Source organism: Helicoverpa armigera, chromosome 24, assembly GCF_030705265.1.
Source record: "Helicoverpa armigera isolate CAAS_96S chromosome 24, ASM3070526v1, whole genome shotgun sequence".
In the NCBI taxonomy this organism is placed as follows: Eukaryota; Metazoa; Arthropoda; class Insecta; order Lepidoptera; family Noctuidae; genus Helicoverpa; species Helicoverpa armigera.
Genome location: NC_087143.1, coordinates 410,818 through 431,673, shown reverse-complemented (window position 1 = coordinate 431,673; position 20,856 = coordinate 410,818). Strand labels below are relative to the sequence as shown.

The following is a 20,856-nucleotide window of genomic DNA, read 5'->3' as shown; positions in this document are numbered from 1 at the left end:
TCCAACTTTTTGAATGAAGAGTCCCAAAGATGATGGAGTGGGTCTGATTTTGTTTCTTTTAAATTATGTGTCTGTTGTAATTACAAGTTTGAAGACACAAATATTATAGAAAAAAATATCATCAAGATTAAACTAGACCTGTGTTATGCCTGATGAGGGGGCCACTATATTTAACCCCGTTGCAAATCAGTGTTACATATTTAGACTGTCTGAGTGGATTTCTGGAAGATGCAATGACAATATTCATACAGCAAACACTACTGATACAGCTGTAAATATAAAATACTTTCACTAGGACTATACAAATTTGATCCAAAAATAGCAAAGTAAATTCAACTGCAAATCTATCGTGTCAAAGCTCAAAATTGCAAAACTTTTCTTAAACACAAAAGCCAGATCCAAATTAGAACCTGTGGAAGGTTTTTCATCATTGTTCATTTGGCGAAAGCTCGGTGATCTGGAAAATCAATTTCATTTGAATTTCGAACGATGAGATTTTTCTTTGAACTTACTTGATTACAGTTAAAGGTCAATCTTAGTTAGTCTGTCATCAATTTCACTCTTTTTGGATGAGTTTGCTTTTATTACGTCTCGTCCCATCGTTAATGTTTTATAGACTGGTTTCAGCATCTTTTTCAGTACTTTTGTTAACCTTGTAAGTAAAGATAACTGGGTTATGCTAGATAGTAATAGTAAAATTAGTTTTAATATTTTCTCACAAACATAAAATGCAAATAGTCGTAACATTTGCAAGCAAGCTAAAGACATTAACACCACCAACTCCAATTAACCAAGCAATAGAAACTACTAACACAAACATAATATACTCAACAATAGCCCACAAGAAAGCAATAACAGTACTTATGTTGCCGGGTGTACGCAAGTGGTAATAAACAATAAGAGCGTTGTACACCCCCGAGCACAGGTCACGCGTCGCCAAAGTTTTCTAATATGGGAGCGGCTGGGTGAAATTGACCCTTATCGCTGATATATTGAAGGGTTCGAGATAAGACGAGGGTATGTGAAGGGTGGGACGTAGTTGACTAAGGGTTAGACGAAAAACAATGTACCCTCAAACAAGCCAGTGTTCACACGATGAAAGGGCTTACCGCAAGTTTTGATTAGGTTAAACCACTTCAATGACTGGTTTGAATATGATGAAGGAAGTTTTGACTTGATTAAATGAAAGGATTGAGGAATTTTGAGAACTAAACGATAGACTAGAATTTTAATTAAATGTACTCAACACTGTGAAGAAAGGCAATCATACTAATGTAAATTTTAACGAAGTAAATGTATGAGCCCTTGTAATTGATCCTGGAGTTAAGTCTAAACCAAAAGTACCTACAGCTTTAGAATCAAATCTAATTTATACATAAACTTAAAATAAAACGTTACAATTAGGTAAAGGATTATCCGTTGAACTAGAGGGGATTATAGCAACGATATGAAAAGCTTTGAAATTAATACTGCGTGGGTTGTTGTGGCCGTAGTCATATTGAAGTTCAATCAACAAATTATTAACAGGCAATGGCTTGGAAATAACTCCACAATAGGAAGTGATTCTATCTATAATTATTTTGAACAAACTATTATTATTGTTGAAGTTTTTACGATACCCGGCATTATCCATTAGCATATCATCGGCATCAGCATATAGCATTAAATTATAGTCTTTCTACCGTCGAAGCATCAAAACCAGGGCTACATTTAATCCATCCGTTATACATAGAAAAAACATGAAATACAAGTAAAAAACTGAAATCGACAAGCAATAAAACTCAACCAAACCTACTTAAAGTAAGCCTATTGCATGATTAACGACATTATCATGCATATAATCTAAACCGATAGTCGATAACATATCCACTTATTAAGCTTTACATACCCGATCACTTTGATGTAGGCCAATCTATCTAGTCCTTCACAGATCTGCCGATAGTCGGCTAACTATCTAGATAGGCTAACTTAGCTTTCAGAGAGCTCGCTAAGCCAGCTCCGATAGATAGTGAATCAATGTTTTGGTGAAATCCGATTTTAGAGTGGAGTGGAGTTTCTCTGCTGGTAGCATATTATTTGTTTTAAATGAATGTTGAGTTCTTAGCAATACTACATAATTAATTTACTTTTAAGACAGATTGCTTTTTGTGTACCTTGAACAAGGGTTAAGCATTGCGAGACATTACTATCAGCAGTAACATAATTTTGTTGCTTATATCTGGTAATTTTATGCCCGTCACCTTAAAAGAAACGATTAGTTTTGTTTATGGAAGGTAGCTTTTCTTTTATTTGTACAGGAACTGGATTTTTTGTAATAAGAATAATTTTCAAGCATAAATTCAATGTATATTTTTGTTGACAGAGGAATTGAGTGGTATCTTCGTGAAGAGTATCAGTGAGGGCAGCTCCGCAGACTTGTGCGGCAAGATACAAGTTAACGACAGGATTGTAGAGGTGAGTACATTATAATTATATTTGCAGATTGGTTGAAAACTGCTTTATTTACAAAATTGAAAGTTGATTATTTTTGCGACGGCTCACGAGAAGAGCTCATCGGCAAATAACTAACATATCTAAAAGTTTTCAGCCTCTACAAAATTATCACAAACACACGTACACACATATTAGGGAGCAATTTTTTGTACTTAACTACCTCCAATATATAACTACACTAGCCTAAAATATTGATGAATTTTACAGCTTTACTACATACTAGAAAATTCATCTTACTTTAACAACACTTACATTTTCAAGCTCCTCTTGCACAGATGGGTTCCTAGAACAAATGGCGCCCACCGTGGGACAGCGCAAATAAATCGCGTGGCCATGTGTTGAAGTAAAAATATTGATGCAGAAAATACACTGTTGCATTTATAGCGCCAATTTGTAACAGTCAACACACGCAAATTGGATGCACTCGTGTTCCTAGATGCAATAGATAAGTTTGTAGGGAAAACAAAAGAGAATGGAGATATGGCTGGCGTAGATACAGTAACGAAGCATTACTTTGATGAGTTCTATCGTAAAACCCGTCATCTGTAAGTTAATATTCGCTATAAAGTTGGAGTCCTTTCAGTTTAGTCGGATAGCAGATGACTACCAATAAATGTAGCAACAATATAACCAACACAATCCAGTTTCAGGGTAACACAATAATTCATATGTAGCTTCTAACTATGGCCTAGGTTTCTGACTATCCATTACGCCGTCAATCAACAAATGACAGTTGTGCTTGACAGTTTTCCGAGATACGGACGAGTCTCAATATGCAACGAATAGGAATCCATGTCCAATTAAAACTTCGATCTAGCCTCTATAACTAAGCCACGAGCCACCAGGATTAGACTATAGCTAGAGATTATTAAATATGTACATAAACTGTATTAAATCCCGTAGTGTCCCAATTTAAGTTAGTTACATGTGAGTCTCCATCACAATCGAGATCATATCGCTCCTCCCACCGAATAATATCGTTATCAATAAATTCAAATTTTACAGGAAAAATAAAACAGTGTTTTTTTACTATTATTGGAAAAACTGTGCAAAATAAGAGAATGATTTATATATCAAATAAAAGCTATTTATTTATAGAATCATTCTAAACAAATTTATTTACTGTTTATTTTATTAGAACGAAGTTATTTAAGAAAATAAATTTTACTGGAAACGCTAGAAAAATATTATTTCGGAAAACAACATTACGATATTATTCGCGTAAGAACAAGCAGACAGCGTGCACAATAATAGTATACTACAATGGTATTCATTAAACAAAGACAACCAAACATAAACAGTAATAGATTGTACCTGGATTTTTTGCCGATATAATGCATATCATATATTAAATTATTGTTTTATTACTATTTTATTTTTCAATTAACTATCAAGTAATATCAATTTATTAGAAATATAAATCTCAATAAAACTATGACTTTGTGATAAAAGAAAACTGTTTATTAATAAAATGAAAAAACATAATCATTTGTTAAAAAAAAAATACAAACCAAACTATGATTAGATCTGTCCGATCTTTCATAAACACCTTAGTACAATAATTTAGTCTCTGTCATTGTCATCGTCACTATCAGAATCCGAAGCTGGTTGTCATTATAGCTTCGGAACGAATGATAGTGGGCTTCAGTTCTGTATAAGCTGAGTAAATCTTCTAGCAGAGCTTTGCTGACCGCAATTGGTTCAGAGTATGCTGGTTTTAGACTGGTCACCCTCGTTTTGACTGAGACCAGTTTCAAAAAAACAGTGGGTAATATTTTCTATATAGCCTTTTTTATGGCATATAGATAAAATGCAAACACATACCGGGTTTTATTTTGGCCCGCGCAACCATCTGAATAAAATGATATGTATTTGATTCCTCGTTGTTCTTCCATAATTATGAACTTTAGTAAACAGCTCCCTATTTCAATAGAGCCTCTTTAAGCTGTAGAAAGGTGCCACACATAAATCTTTCTTTGGTTTAAAAAATGAGTAGTTATATTGAGTATTAAATATGGATTCGTATTGACGTTTTGATGCTAGACCGAGGCTCTCTGAATATCAACTTCAAGGCCGAACGTTTCCGTCTGATGAAGGCCAGGCTCCGACCAACACTGCTCCAAACCATGACAGGATCTGAAACGTTCCAGTCAAATTTGGAGAACCGATTTGCCGCCGTGGAAACCACAACAGACGTTAACCAGAACCATGAATATGTGGTTCGGATCCTCAGGGAGGAAGGTTCGAGATTCTGTAACATGCAGCGTAAGGGCAAGAAATCAAAGCTTTCGGAAGAGACATTAGGGCTTATGAAGATACGACGTGAAAACCCGCCTATCACTTCGTCAGCTAAGCGGGCTCTAAACCAAGAGATCAACAAGCACGTACGACGCGACCTCCGGTGCTCCAATACTCTTGTCATTGAAAGAGCAATTGAGCTGAATCGGGGGTCAAAGGTGTTCGTACAATCTCTTGCAAGAAGCCACTTGACGAAGCTAACCACAACAAGTGGAGAAGTCGTTTCTTCGGTCCCGGCAGTCCTTTCGGAAGTGGAAAATTTCTATGGCCGGTTATACGCATCGCATGCATCTCGACCTGATCTCGGAAATGAGGATTCTAGAGCCACATTAACACGCCATTTCACCGAAGACCTGCCAGAAGTCAGCAGTGGCGAAATCGAGATCGCTCTGAGACAGCTCAAAAATGGAAAAGCCCCTGGCGAGGATGGCATTACAACAGAGCTATTAAAAGCAGGAGGAAACCCCTTACTGGGGGAGCTCCAGAAGCTTTTTAATGCCGTCCTGTTTGAAGGGAGAACTCCAGAGGCGTGGAGTAGGAGTGTTGTCGTCCTGTTCTTCAAAAAGGGAGACAAAACCCAGCTGAAGAACTATCGACCCATTTCCCTCCTAAGCCACGTCTATAAGCTGTTCTCAAGAGTGATCACGAATCGACTTGCGCGAAGACTCGACGAATTCCAACCACCGGAGCAGGCTGGGTTTCGAAGCGGATACGGCACCATATAGACATATAGATATAGACCGAAGAGTATAATCAGCCCCTGTGTCTAGCATTTGTGGACTATGAGAAGGCCTTTGACTCGGTTAAAATCTGGTCTGTTCTGGAGTCCCTGCAGCGTTGTCAAGTAGATTGGCGATACATCCAAGTGATGAGATGTCTCTACGAAGCCGCTACAATGTCCGTCCAAGTACAGAATCAGCAAACAAGGCCCATACCGTTGCATCGAGGAGTGAGATAAGGGGATGTTATTTCCCCGAAACTGTTCACTAATGCAATGAAGGATATGTTCAAGACGCTGAACTGGAAAGGACGCGGCATCAAAATCAATGGCGAACACATCTCTCACTTGCAATTTGCTGACGATATCGTCATCATGGCGGAAACGCTGCAGGACCTACAACAGATGCTGAACGACCTGGCTGAATCTTCTCTACGCATCGGCCTACGGATGAACTTGGACAAAACCAAGGTCTTGTTCAATGAACATGTTCTACCGGAACCGATATACCTCGGGCAGACATTGCAGTTAGGTAGAAACAACTTTGAGGACGAGGTGAATAGGAGAATTCAGTTGGGTTGGGCTGCATTTGGGAAGCTACGTCGAGTCCTAACATCGTCGATCCCACAGTGCCTAAAGACAAAAGTCTTCAATCACTGCGTCCTACCCGTCATGACTTACGGAGCCGAAACGTGGACACTGTCGGTACGGCTGGTTCACAAGTTTAAAGTCGCTCAGCGGGCTATGGAAAGGGCTATGCTCGGCATTTCTCTGAGGGATCGCATCAGAAATGAGGTAATCCGTCAGAGAACCAAGGTCATCGACATAGCCCACCGAATCAGCAAGCTGAAGTGGCAGTGGGCTGGCCATATTAGCCGAAGAACCGATAACCGTTGGGGTAAACGAGTTCTAGAGTGGAGACCACGCCTCGGCAAACGTAGTGTAGGACGTCCTCAGGCACGGTGGAGTGATGACTTGCGCAAGACGGCTGGCAGGAGCTGGATGCGAGAAGCCGAAAATCGATCTCAGTGGCGTGCACTTGGAGAGGCCTATGTCCAGCAGTGGACTGCGATAGGCTGATGATGAGGACCAGAATAATTCAACAAATCCAACATTCGTCTAGCTCGGGGATTTTTCAAAACAAACTTTTTCATTTTTGCAGTATTTTGATGACACTTTATTCTTAATCTATACAATTAACTCTATAGATATTGATTTAAAACAGAAAATCGCTTTATATTTAAGTAAACTCGTATTTATTGCAATTAAAACAGAGCGCAACACTTCACCACGAAATTATTGTCCGGTACTGATTTAAAGTAAACAAACACGACGACTAGACAGCACGTGCCGCGAACTCAGTATTATTCTATCCCTTTCTTTATCATTAGAAAAAAAGAAAGCGATGCGTATTGCATGTCGCTCGCGGTAATAGATAATACAGTAATCGTATGTTGAGTGTAAACATCGCCTCGGTAAACTATTGCAAAAGTAATTGTTAGTTTTTTTTTTTATATAATTTAATAGTAACTAGCATTACCATAATTTAAAAATAAAATGTCTACAGGAATAGTATTGTTAGAATATTTTGCTATAAAATGAGTTTCCTGTTCTTACTCGAATAATATCGTTATTGTAACAAATTGAAAATCTTATTTGCAGCGCTACCCGTAATCACTACTAGTGATGGTATTCACGTAAATAAGCACAATAAATCTGTAACAGAATAATAATGCTATGGTTATCATAAAAATTCTAGTTTGTAATATACTTATAGGAAAAATGTGAAAAAAAATTACAAGGTGTAAAAGAGTATGTACATGACGAATATGCAATAAAACAAAAAGCATCGTTATGTCACATTACGATATTATTCGGTGGGAGGAGCGATATGACGAAGTTCTATCTCGTATAGCTTAACTATGTTGATGACATCAGAGCTTAGCAATAAAATAAACTCCGGTGTGCTTACATTGGATAGCTCCATTAAACAGTGAGCAATTTCTAGTTATTCTTCTATTCCTATTTTTCTATCTTTTTCACGAGTATTGTGACCTGAATTTCTCGTTGCATCATTTCCTTCCACTATTCTGTCATCGGTGTTAAATTGTGTGCGGTCTTTTTCGAATCGTGTGCGGTTTTTGATTGCTAAAAGAAAATCTATTGAAAGGTTGAAATAAAGTTCAAAATAAATAAAGTCAACCGCTTACCGCAAGCCGCTCGAGCGCTCGCGAAATGTGGTTAAGTTTTATTTATTTTTGACTTTATTGCCTTTCAGTAACTTCTTTCATGCCGTTAGACATTCTATCTTTAATTTATGCATTGCCAACCTGGTGTATGCTGATTAATGATTGAATGTTCAATCTTCAAAATATACTTATATACTTACTCATCTAACTACCACTACTATTATTAGTAAAATTTTACGCTACCTAAAAATCGAAATCAGGAATCGTTGCTGTCGCACTTTCGACTATATTTATACCGACTACGTTACATACAATAAATTCTAAAACAAGCTTGCTAATGATTACTCTAAGCGTCTTATAGTTACAAGACTAAATAGACGCATAGATATTATAAGAGTCATCATCCTCCGAGCCTTTTCCCAATCATGTTGGGGTCGGCTTCCAGTCTAACCGGATTCAGCTGAGTACCAGTGCTTTACAAGAAGCGACTGCCTATCTGACCTCCTCAACCCAGTAACCCGGGCAACCCGATACCCCTTGGTTAGACTGGTGTCAGACTTACTGGCTTCTGACTACCCGTAACGACTGCCAAGGATGTTCAATGACAGCCGGGACCTACAGTTTAACGTGCCATCCGAAACACAGCCAATGGTGTCTAAGATATACTTAGAAAGTACATACAAACTTAGAAAAGTTGCATTGGTACTTGCCTGACCTGGGATCGAACCCGCGCCCTTGTACTTGAGGTTGGTCCTTTACCCACTAGGCCACCACGACTTATCTACTTACTGACTTAGATATTATAAGAGTCTAAACAATTTATTATACTTTTAATGGTAATGATACCAAAACTCTGAAAGTAGAGACCGAATAAAATGAAACAAAGAAAATACATTCTACAAGCTTTGAAAGCCATATCAATACAAATGAAAGTCTAAACAAGTTCAGCAAAGAAACGCAAACCAACAATTTCCATTACACACCCTGCTGTGAAGCGATTAGCCGGCTGATTTGTCACGGCTGACACTCGGCCATTGATGTTTTCATTCCATTTGCTGACCACACTGAGAATTGCAGTTACGATGCGTTTTATTGCACTTCGTTTGTTGATATTGTTATTGGATACTTGATGGTTTAAACTGTGGACTAGGTTCTAAGGAGTTTTGGTTATTTAATAATTTGTTTTGCTTCGGTGAATAGTCTGTGGATATGCTACTCTTCAGTCTCTGTTTTCAGATGACTTTATTGCATCATCATCTCTCCGGCCCTTATCCCAATTTTATATTTACAATGTGTTAATTTTATTGGTTGCTCTCTATGATATTGCAGATCGAGGCTAGGTTCTAAATTTTCTTACCATGCCTAGGCTCATGGCATCGTGACATTACTATTTTTTATTTGCCTCTTCTTACTTTATTTTCCAGAATGGATATGATATTTATGTCCTCTAAGTAAACCCCAAAGCACTCCCAAAACTTTAATTTTATGTTTCCCTCTATTCACTGTCCACCATCAACTTCAAAATCATTTATTTCCTCAACACATTAAGACATTTTTCCACCACATTCAACCCTGCAGCTGGCCACTGGTGACCAGTCACGCTCCTGTGACGGGGAACCATTAGTGCGACTAATTTGTCACGCAGCGACATGCACTGTGAAGTTTCACATCGATATACTTGATTCACGAGCGTGTATTGTGGGGGCGGGTTCCTGCAGCGTAGGGTTGATTGATTCGCTTGGTTACAGTCGATGGTCTTTTTTGTGGGGTCTTTAAGTTGGTTTTGCAAAGAATGTGGATTAGCTGAAAGATCCTCAAGATTTTACCTATATCTACAGTTTGCAAGAAAGATTTTGAATTTGAGCTTTGATAAAACTTACAGACTTTTTTGTACAAAAGGTATCCTTTTGTATGGCGATCTTCATTTCAAAGAAAACTGCTGTTAGTCCCATACACTTTATTTTTTTTTGTATCAAATGAATGTGTTGCTCACTTTTACTTTAGTAGATTTTTCCTCACGTTCTTTTCCTTAAACAAGAATTACAAGTGAGTTTCCTGGTCCAATTAAGTCTTCACGCATCCTTGCACACAAAGTAGAAGTACATTGAAAAGGCTTAAAACTTTCTTGTCGTGTAATGTAGCTGGCGTATCACATAACAAGCTAGGAACGGCATAACTTTTCGCAATTTAAAGGACTTCCTGTATCAAAAGTTGGTCGCCAGAAACTCGCCAACTTCATTTCGTTTATAAAATAATTTCCTGAAAGTCTGAAGTTTCCTTGGATTCCGTAAGTTTGGTTTCCCGCGAAATTATCGAATTTTACATGTACTTTGTTACCTTTATAGGGATAATTGGGATTCTTTGCAGGATTATTGATCTTCATGCCTTAACGAGAAATGACTTTCAATTTATATCCTGATATAAGTAGCCTAGTTCTGGATGTTATTCGATTCTATTCTCTTGTCTCCTTTGTCACATTGTTTACGTCTTTCATTCTTACCAAAATATTTGTTTTTGCTGATCACACAAACCTGCCTTCTGACAGAATTACTACCGCTTCAGAAATAATACCCAGTCTTCACAAGGATAATTACTTATCATATAATTCCCCCATCCTATAATTATTCCCCACACATTTCCTCCACGGATGCTCGCTTGCCACGCGTGCTTTACCCGTTGCGGTAGGAAGTGATTATGAAGAGCATTAGCTTAGCACGCGATGTGTTCCTTGATTGGAGCGAGACGGTGTTGGGAGAACAAATTAAAGCTAGGAATTTCTAGTAGAACGGAAGACAATCTTTACATCGTTAGTTATGTTATAAATTGCGAAAGTTTTGGTATAATTCGATCTGTATGTTCTACAATACTGTACATACAACTGTATGTCAATCGATTGAGATGACACTTCTAATGAAGATAGGGATTACCATAAGGACAGAGAAGATTTAGGCTACTTTTTATCCAGTAGTAACTATTAGGTAATTTGTGATTTTGAGGTGTAGTTTCTTTTTGTATGTGGGCGAAATCTAGTCTTCATTAATTAATATTGCCTAGTGGCATTTCAACACTAATTTCTCCTTTTCTAAACACATATACGGACATATGTACATGAAACAAATATGAGGTGATTACCCATACAACTAGCGTTAGCACGCGATGTCTTGCCTTGATTGGCGTTACCAGGAGTTGTGTCGTGAGGAAACTTGTAGGACATTGATTGAATGTGGTATTAGTGCGTGCGGTAGGTAATATATTGGGAGGTTAGTTAGATATTAATCCTTGTAGAAACGCGAAGATGTAGTGTCTAATTATGGGTTTAGATGGGCCGTATTTTTATGAGACCGGTAGGTTTTTGACGGCCTTCTATCATCAGTCAAAGTAAATATTTGCTGTAGGTATTCTAGTTCTAATACCATTGGGTTCCAGTGTGACTTTATGTATCGCCAGGTTTATTTAATTTCATTTATATTTAATAGGCATTTAATAAATCTTTAAAAATACAGTTTCAGATATTTTTTTATTTACTAGTTCCAGTATTATCTTTCCATTATACTCCTATAGATAACATCACTAAACCCTAATGACAAAAACAAATAAATCACCTACCGAATCCTAAAGCAACAAATCACGCAATCAAAAGCCAAACAACCGAAACGAATCGATACAGAATCGTATCATCGTTAGTAAACTCTAAAACAGTATCGAATACTATAACTCGATCAACGCCCTCCCGACCTCTAGTCGTCTAGATGTCAAATCTGATTATACGACTAACTTTATATCTACAATCTTCGCGTCACCCTTTACCCGTGTTGACCGTCGCTCGAGGGTTGCTATCATCGTTAACTCTTAATGTTGTGTATTTTGGATTTTTTGTCAACGTTACATATTTTTTTGCTATTGTACAATATAAAATTTTAACTCTTCAGCCAGGGTCCTTTTTTTTGGAGGACCTCTACAATAGTCTAAATGTTACAGCATCAAGATTTTACAACAAAAAATCTAAAATACGAACAATTGAAATTGAAAAGCCAGAATTAAAAATAAACAGAGGGTATGTTAAACACCCTGTAACAATAGATGAGAACAACAGCAGTGTATTTGAAAGGCTATTGTTGAAATATCCAACATTTTAATATTTAGTAGCGACTCGACACTGACTCGCAATTGCAAATGGTGCTGATGAAACAAAGATTAAACCTTGTGGAATAAATATTGTATGCGAAGATGAGAGACGGATAAAAACAGAATAAAACACTCCAAATGTTAAGCTTGGATGAAATTCGTTTTGAGGACTTATTGAACAAACAGAAACGAAATTGAGGGACAATCCTCATCATTGTTTTAGTAACAGCGAAAATACTTTATCTTTTAGATACACTATAAATGGTCTCCTTGAAAGGTACTGGTACTCAGCTGAATCCGGTTATACTGGAAGCCGACCCCATCATAGTTGGGAAAAGGCTCGGGAGATGATGATAGACTGTAAATAGTGTCAATAAAACATGTTTACACAACAAATGACAGTCTACATAACTTTACGAAAAATTAGCCCATAATCTTTTTCTTGAAGTCGTCATAGAAAAATAGGACCTACTACACTTTAATGCCCTTAATAATGTACACTACAGTAATCAAGAGAAAGTAGGCTAGTTGTTACAAGATCCACGTTATATTTGGGGCAGTAAATCCATGAATTGGTAACGAAGCCTACTCCACAATGTACGAGAGGGTGATACAGCTGAGTTTGCACTTGCCCCTCGATTGCCCTCGAGTGCCCCGGGTTTGCAAGCCTTTATATTTTTCATTTTTCAAGTTAAGAGTTCCTGTGTATTATGTTCGTAGTTTATTTTTGAACGCCGAGGGGAGGATTTCATGAAATGTGTTTGCAGATACATTGAAATATATTTTTTCCTGCAATTAGAATGAATGATTACAACAAGATCACAATTAGGTACTATAAAGGTATAAAATTCGTAAATATTTAGAAAAGAGATGTAGGTCTTGAAAGAAGATTTACATACATAATTCAGTATAAGAAATTATTTAGCACGGTCTTTTTTAGAAGTTCAAAGCAGAAAAACTAAACTTACGGACATCTAAATCGTGGGTAATTTCAAAGGTACACAGAATTACGGATATAATTTTCCTCACGTTTTATGTCGCATCCCTTAAAGGAGGAATATCATAAAGGAGAGCGTCGTCAAACGAGTCTTTATTGCGATTCGTCCGAAATATGGCGGCCTTGGCCCAATTCTGTGACGTCACGAGCCAATCTCTTATCTCGAATATTAATGAAAGGATCATCATTGGCTTTCTTCAGATCATCTTGAAGAAAACCAATCCCGATTACATGAAAATCTTTCTGTTTCTAATCATCATTAAGTTAGGAGTTCGTTACGTAAAAGTCTGCCTTTTTGGTTACTGGAGCCGAAACTCTTGTTTGACCTTTGATAAAAATAACACTGTCGCAAAATTCATATTTTTAAAGTTACTATGTCACAGTCAAGTTGACTTTAATTTGACTTCGAAAGGTTAAAAAAATACGAAAGAAAAACATGTTTTTAAATCACTTGCAAAGTCTGTTAAAGCTACAGAATTTTCGATACATAAAGTGAAGGAGGATCAGAATAACACAGAATTTCGTTTGAAGATTTATTTCAGCAGTATTATGAAACCTAGTTGTACCGTATATCATCATGACTCTCCGTAATAATCCGGCTGAAGGATTGGAATTCAGGATCCATAAATTATTAGATTACAATTTCCATATTGAATTCCAGCTTACGAATGATATCGGAAATTAATATTGACGCATGCGATCATACGTTCCAGCGAAAATGGGATAATCTGCTAGATTTTTTCAATTTTGGCTACGATTTTAAGAAATTGAATTTTTCGTATTTTGGGAGTTCTAGATTTGGATTCGTGCCCAGAACATGTTGATACGTTTGTTCTTATTACATTGACACTCAATACTGTGAGGGTGCCAAATGTGGGACAACGGATTTCACTTTATCTTATGCTGTTTTCTTGGCTTGAATTTTTCCGAAAATTTCATTCGTCTTTTTGCTGACCGCGTCTTACGTAACCGCAGAAGAGTATAAGACTACTTTGCAATGTTACAATTTTTAAAGACTCACTTGATATCAACCCAATACCTGAAAATATTAAAATTATTTAACAGTTTGTCTACAAAGATCTGCCGCGCGGTTCCAGGCGTTATCGCTTGAACCGGTAGTTGTAATTTTTGCTGTCGCCCATGTACGCTTTCCAACTTTCATATGATCCCTACCACGCGGAAAAACGGAATAGAAAATCCGTTATTTTGAAAGCGCTCTTAATTCAAGATTAAAAAGGAAAATAAAATTATTAGACTGTGTCATACTAGCAAATTGAAACAGCATCATATAAATGCAGTTCATCATTGTCCTCAAATCCCATCTCCTTTGTTCTATGGTACAATACATATATTCCATGTCCTTAACCCACTTGCTATCATTGTCGTCACGTCTTCCCTACTCCTCAGCGAATACGCTGACTTAATCGACGCGACATTTTATACGCTCGTTCATTTTAATGATCCTACATTTCTAGTGCTGTTTTACAAATGTCTTTGTGTTCTTCTTTAACTACTACACTATGTTCTTCGTTATTTAGTTACATCCTTGGGTTTTCAGTTTAAGTTAAATTTTGTACATTATTTAGTTACTTCCTTATATTATGATCAAGTAACCTTTTACATACACAAGGTTTCAGTTTTATCTTTATAAGGTATTCCAAGTTTTCTGAGATCCTTAAAATCTTGGATGTGCAAGAGTCTAGGTTTCTAGAAAATTCTGGCATTATAATGGGAAGATGCACTCCGATAAATGAAACCACGGCATCTGGTAAAATAGTAAAGTTCGCAGTTTATACCTTGGTCATACTTTGTTCATAGTTGTAAAAGAGAAACAAGCTAGGCAACTGAACAAAACTAAGAAGATAAAAATTAATAAAAAATAAGCAACAGAACATATCAGATCTCTCGAACACTACGCACACTATTAAGTCTTTAGATTTCCTCTCATCCCCATCTAATCAAGATGCAAAATTGTACTGCACTACAGTCTTATTAGAATGTGTCTAAAGAGCTGCTCTTGACACTATTATTTAAATTCAAAGCACAGTCCTATTCACTGACTATAGGGCCGTCTCATTATCACGTACAGACGTAAATGTTACTCAGAATATTATATCAGTAGTTTATTATCCTATCTTATACTTTTACTCATTTTCAGGAATATAATTTCAGTCTCCGTGTAGTGGCAATTTCATTTTTCTGCATCACATCTACCTGGGCATAAAGTAGGTGCTTTCAGAATTATATTTGCTTTGAAGGTCTTATTTTCATTTCAGTGGCATTCACATTTTGTGGCTCCGTATAATGAATTACATAATTATGCGTGGACTTCATAAATGTAAAAAAGCTGTACCTGACTTAGAATCATATCATTTATTCAAAACAATGCATGGTGTTAAAGTATCTTCCTTAATATATATCCCTCTTGTAAAGCCTGCAATATTTCAGTTTTAATGGTTTCGCAAAGAACAAAATTGCCAAGAGTTGCGTCATATTATTCTGCATTTGGTGTACGTCGGCAATTTTTTGCAATAATAGCATCTTTTGTGCTCAGAATATAATCCAAATTGCTTTTGACCTTTTTAACAATAGTAAATCAATAGATCCAATAATACGTCGCGATCGAAAGCTGTTCCCTCCTCTTAATTAGCGAGAACAATAGCGGGTGCAATTAGAGAAGGCTTAATGATTTCGGTAATCAATTTAATGAGTCATTAGTTAAGGCGTATACATCTAACGGTCATAAGTATTGATTGGAGCAGAGGCTAGTAATTGGAAGTTGTATGTCTGAAATAGTCTAGTGGTTTAAAGCACTAGCCTGTCAAGTGAAAGTGTGCGGATTCCATTCCGGGACAGGGTACCAATGTAACTTTTCTAAGTGCTTTTTGACACCATTGACAGATTAAAATGAATGAAAAAATCTATAGAAAAACTCGACTTTAAAGGCCACTGAATTTGTCACTTTGGGCAATGGAGGTGATTGAAAGTCATTTCTTATTTGAATGAGGAGAATCCCGTGCCCTGCAGTGGAACAATAAAAACGCTGATGATGACGCCTTAGGCAATGTTATCAGACTCGGTCGGCTATAGGGTTCTGACACTTTTATAAGGATCGTATAATGAGTTAATCAGCTTTTACATAAATTATGTAATTGTAATCCTTAGCATCTGAATACTTGTATGGTTGATGAAAACAGGTAACCACCTTGTTACGTAGAAATTAAACAGAAATCAAATGTTTTATGCTTCAAAGCACGATTCGGCTTTGTTCTTCTCCAAAATAAATACTATGTTTACATGTCAATTAAATCTCTTTGTACATCAATACACTATTTATAGATCTACTATACCTGTAACTATTTCAAACAAAGTTTTGTTCTTTCAAGGTCAAGCCATAAAAGTTTTTTTACACAGAGACACTCCTTTACAGGTTTTTGGGTTATGATAGTTTTAACACTAGATATAAAAGCTTTATGTACTTCGCAAAGAATAATATTACATGATATCAAGCTTCAACCACATGCGAGAATAAGCATAAGAACAGAGCTAGCAAGAAATTTCATCGCGTTGTAAATAAATGAAATTTTGCTTAGGATTGTTCTAGAAATAATTCTTTTATGATGTAATTGTGTACTATCTACTACATCTTCACTTGTTTATTTGATGACTGTACTCAAAGCTTTTGTTTTTATTTTGCAGGTCGATGGAGTTTCATTACACGGGGTGACGAACCATCGCGCTGTGGCATTGCTAAGGGATGCCAAGGGACCCGTAGTACGGTTGAAGGCTTTGAGGTAAGATGTGATAACCCTGGAAATATACAAAAGAATACAGGACTTTCCACTGATATTGACGATTGCTGATGTACAGAATTATAGACACAACACATCAAGCTAGTCCAATTTGTAGTTGTCCAATTAACACTGAGCCTTTTACCTTGGGGATAAAGTTAAAAATCTATTATTAAAGACAGATTGTACAGCTTGAAGTGCTGGTGTCTTTACATATGTTTTTGTGCTCAAAATCTTTCTAATTTCAGTAATAACTCTTGTAGGTATCTTCGGGGGGCGGGGTTTGAGAAGCTTCAGAAAGCGTTGGCAGCGCAAGATGGACGGAGGTCACCGATAGCTCCACCGAGTCCTTCCGTCACATCGCTTGCCAAGTATAGCTTTAGTGTGGTAAGTCTGGATAAGCAGTTGTGGTTTTAATGGTCTGATAATTTGATACAATTTATTTTCCACTGGTCCTTTGATGTTTTTCCTCTTACACTCTTTCAAGTTTCTATATCCAGCAAAGGCAACTTATGCAATGAGGGTTTTTGAATTTTTTTCTGCCACCGGGTGGCGCTACGTATGCGTCTGGTCCAAACAGCTGTCAAATAGTATGGAATTGTAGGTGCCGAACTTATTGTTTATTGAAATTCTGTTATATTGGATGTGTTATTGATTTTATTATGGACTACGGTCAGAATAAGGTTTCCGAACTAAAAATTGAGCTAAGAGAGAGGGTGCAAAAGTCACTGGTACTAAGGAAAAGCTTGTTGAAAAATTTGTTAACACAATATGATTTACTTTTTTTTATTTACTCAACCGCAATAGTAAAACAATAATGCAGTGCTTTAATTATAAAATAAAAAAAACACTAAAATCGTTCACTATTCATAGTAAAGATAAGCACTTTGACAGTTACCTGGACCTGACGACTCGGTGCTGCCACCTCGTGGACGCCATTTTTGAAAACCCTCATTGATTTTCTTACTGTGCGGTGATATTCTATCTTTAGTTATTGCTCTAGTGACCTCCAATTGTTTTAAATGTGTAATATGTATTATCCTTACTTATAAGTGATTGTAAAATGACACTGTGAGAAACTTACACATACATATAAACTAAAACCTGCCCAAGTATCTAAACCAACTTTCAAATTCTTTCTCCTCAGTATGACGAATCAACAGTAATAGAAGCGGAACCCGAATCAGAAATCCTGCCTCATCTCCCATCACCCATGTCACCTTCCGAAGAAGCAGAGATTGTGATAGGAAGAGATGATGAAGTATCAGAGAGAGAGGCGAGAAGAATACAGGACAAGTGGCGGGATATACTGAGGCAAGAGGCAGACTGGCCTGGACATCAGTACCAGTATGATATTGTGGTAAGTTGATTGGATCCTTAAGGTCATAGCTGTAAGGTATAAAGTAGTCTGAAAAAGTGGTAGGAAGAGATGATAAAGTGCCAGAGTGAAGAGCAAGAAGGATACAGTTACGTATTTTGTGTACAAACTCCTTAAAATAATATTAACACTAATGTTCTCTTCCCTCAGGTGGGCACAATAATAAAAGAGAAGGACAGCGGACTAGGCATATCCCTGGAAGGCACAGTTCGTGTGGTGGCTGGTAAAGAAGTGCAAGCGAGGCATTACATCAGGGCTATAGCCCCGAATGGACCTGTCGCCAGGCTTGGGATGTATAGGGTTGGAGATGAGCTGCTTGAGGTGAGGAAATATTAATTTTTTCATACTTTCGAAGGAAAATGCAGTTAAATGAGCTACGGCCTTAAGTCACAAAAACTCCTAAATGAAAATGGTTGGGCCAGTCAATATTTTGGACCAAACTCTCTAGCGGAACGACTTACCTAATATTGTTGCGTAGACTGGGTCATTGTAGGTCCGATAATATCTGAAAAAAGTTCAAGGGCATTGTAATGTATTTGAATAACAAAACAGTATGTAAAATTATGTTTCATTGGTTATTATCCTAACAACTTGATTGCAGGTAAACGGCTGGCGGGTACTAGGTGCTCATCACGTCGAGGTGGTGACGCGGCTGCGAGCTGTGACGTCACCCGTCATACTGGTGGTCGTGAGGAAGAGAGACCAACAGCCCATGATCAGTGAGAGGCTGTCTGATGCTGGGTTTGCTAGGGTAAGGAGAATTAAAGTAAAACAAGTAGCGATTAGTCACGATTCAAAGATATAACTTTGTATACTAGAAAAGAAACTACCCGTTTCCAGTGTCACATTACCTTGATACCAATATTCGCCATGATGGACAATGGAAAACGTCCTGGAAAATTCATACATCTTTTCATAACTAACGCCATCTATCTATAACTAAAAACTTCTCTAAACATACGCCACCTAGCTTCACTTCTTAAAACTAACTTTACATTGACACACTATAGATGGCATTCACTACTCAGTTACCTTAAATTCATCAAGTCTTAAATAAAATGTTTTTGGAACAGACAAAATTTTACATTTGGTTAGTACACACAACATAGAAATAGTTTTTGTGCTTTTTGTAGGCGTATTCAATACCCCAGTATGGGACAGTCCCACGTATCTGCAATAGTTCGTAGCAATAATGATGATTTTTGTTCACAGAGTAATATCCTAGGAGGTAGTCTACAAGACTTGCTAAGTCCTCCTCAGCGACTCATCAAGGCGAAATCTGAGAGTTCTGTGGCGTCTCTCTGCAGTGCTACCACTGTCATGTCTGCTTCTCATGATCATGATGGTGAGGAAATATTGTTCTTTTTACGTTATAAATCTACATAATGTGTGTTGATTTTGGAAATCTTTAAAAAGTTAAGAACTTTTTTGTCAGCAAAAAGTTTTCAGAGAAGAAATACTGACTTTTAATAATCCCAAAGGGTCCTTCTATGTATTGTTTTCTATGTGTTATTTGTGACAGACGACCATCCCATCGGTCTAACTAATAGGTAGAGTCTGCCCACACACAACATGTGCACAATAATTATTTATGTTCTACGAAATTCGCTGGTCTTCTTCTAGAATAGAAGCTGTGGGCGAAAATTTGCTTCGACCATACATATAATATTAACTATTACCTACCTGTCTTTTTGTTATCTATTGTCCGTCTTATTCGTGTGAATAAATGTTTTTTTTTCTTTCATGTAATTTACACTGATAATTTTTCTATTCCAGAATTCTGCAGTGAGGATCTAGAGCGAGTTCGTTCGCGATCCCTGGAGCCCCTGAGCGGGCTCGCCATGTGGAGCGATCACGTCGAATACATCCAGCTGCTGAAGGAAGATCGGGGATTGGGATTCTCTATATTGGATTATTTGGTAAGTTTAATGTTAAGAATATGGTATAGAGTTAAATTGTATGTAAAACTATTTTGATTGGATCCATCAATAGGATATTGGCAAATTTGTAATGTGTACATACATTGTTTATTATGTGATGAAGCAATAATTGTTATTTATTTTTAATTTAGATATTTATTTCTAAGAAAATATGAGTTTTCGAAAGCACTTTTAAACCAGCGGGTTTTGGCTGCGCGTATATCGACGACATCATTGGTATTGCGAATAGACAAGATACAATTTTAAATGATGGATTTCAATAAGTTATCTATTTGTGGAGTTGCTTATTATTTAACATTACTGATACAAATCTCGTACTTCATATCCTATTTCTTGTAAGCACATCCACAAACAGATTATTGAATCCCGCAGTACCTGAATTCCACCTTCTCTTCTTCAGGATCCATCAGAGCCCGGCAGCTCAGTGATAGTAGTCCGTTCGGTGGTGTCGGGCGGCGCGGCGGCGCGCGACGGGCGGCTCGCGCCGGGGGACAGGCTCGTCAGCGTCAACGGGACACATGTGGCGAGGAGTCCGCTTGCTCATGCTGTGGCTGCCATCAAGGGGGCACCTAGAGGTATGCTATTTAAACTAGCTTATGGTATAAGGAAAGATGAGTGGAGATGCCGTAACGCAGACCACACGCCTTCTTCTAGCTCAAAGTCGTACGGTAGGCATGACCAAAACGATCAGTTACGAGTGAACCAAGGCTTTCGGGTTCTTTGAGACATCTGTCAAAGACTTTTTAATACAAAATTTTTGGCACTCTACTTTCTTGGAAGATTCTACATTATGGCACCTCCGCTAGTCATTTTGTTCTCCATGAACTATATCCTGTCCAACATTTGGAGGGAACTACTGGGTACACATGTATAAACAGCAAATAATTTAGTAGAGGGAGTTCTTAACTAAAGATTTTGAAAAATCCC

At 37.3% G+C, this 20,856-nt stretch overlaps 1 protein-coding gene across 2 annotated transcripts in view; it reads left to right on the top strand.

Annotated features, from left to right (window-relative positions):
* LOC110380682 (uncharacterized) overlaps positions 1-20,856 on the top strand; it is a 163,524-nt gene that overhangs the window by 40,243 nt on the left and 102,425 nt on the right. Inside the window, exons 8-16 of one of the 2 annotated variants that reach the window (XM_064041068.1) lie at positions 2,363-2,454; positions 16,520-16,614; positions 16,875-16,998; positions 17,759-17,971; positions 18,140-18,310; positions 18,591-18,740; positions 19,202-19,334; positions 19,766-19,908; positions 20,330-20,504. In XM_064041068.1, the coding sequence (XP_063897138.1) occupies positions 2,363-2,454; positions 16,520-16,614; positions 16,875-16,998; positions 17,759-17,971; positions 18,140-18,310; positions 18,591-18,740; positions 19,202-19,334; positions 19,766-19,908; positions 20,330-20,504 (1,296 nt within the window). Of the gene's footprint in view, positions 1-2,362; positions 2,455-16,519; positions 16,615-16,859; positions 16,999-17,758; positions 17,972-18,139; positions 18,311-18,590; positions 18,741-19,201; positions 19,335-19,765; positions 19,909-20,329; positions 20,505-20,856 lie in introns of both variants that reach the window. The other variant, XM_064041067.1, reaches the window with a different exon arrangement.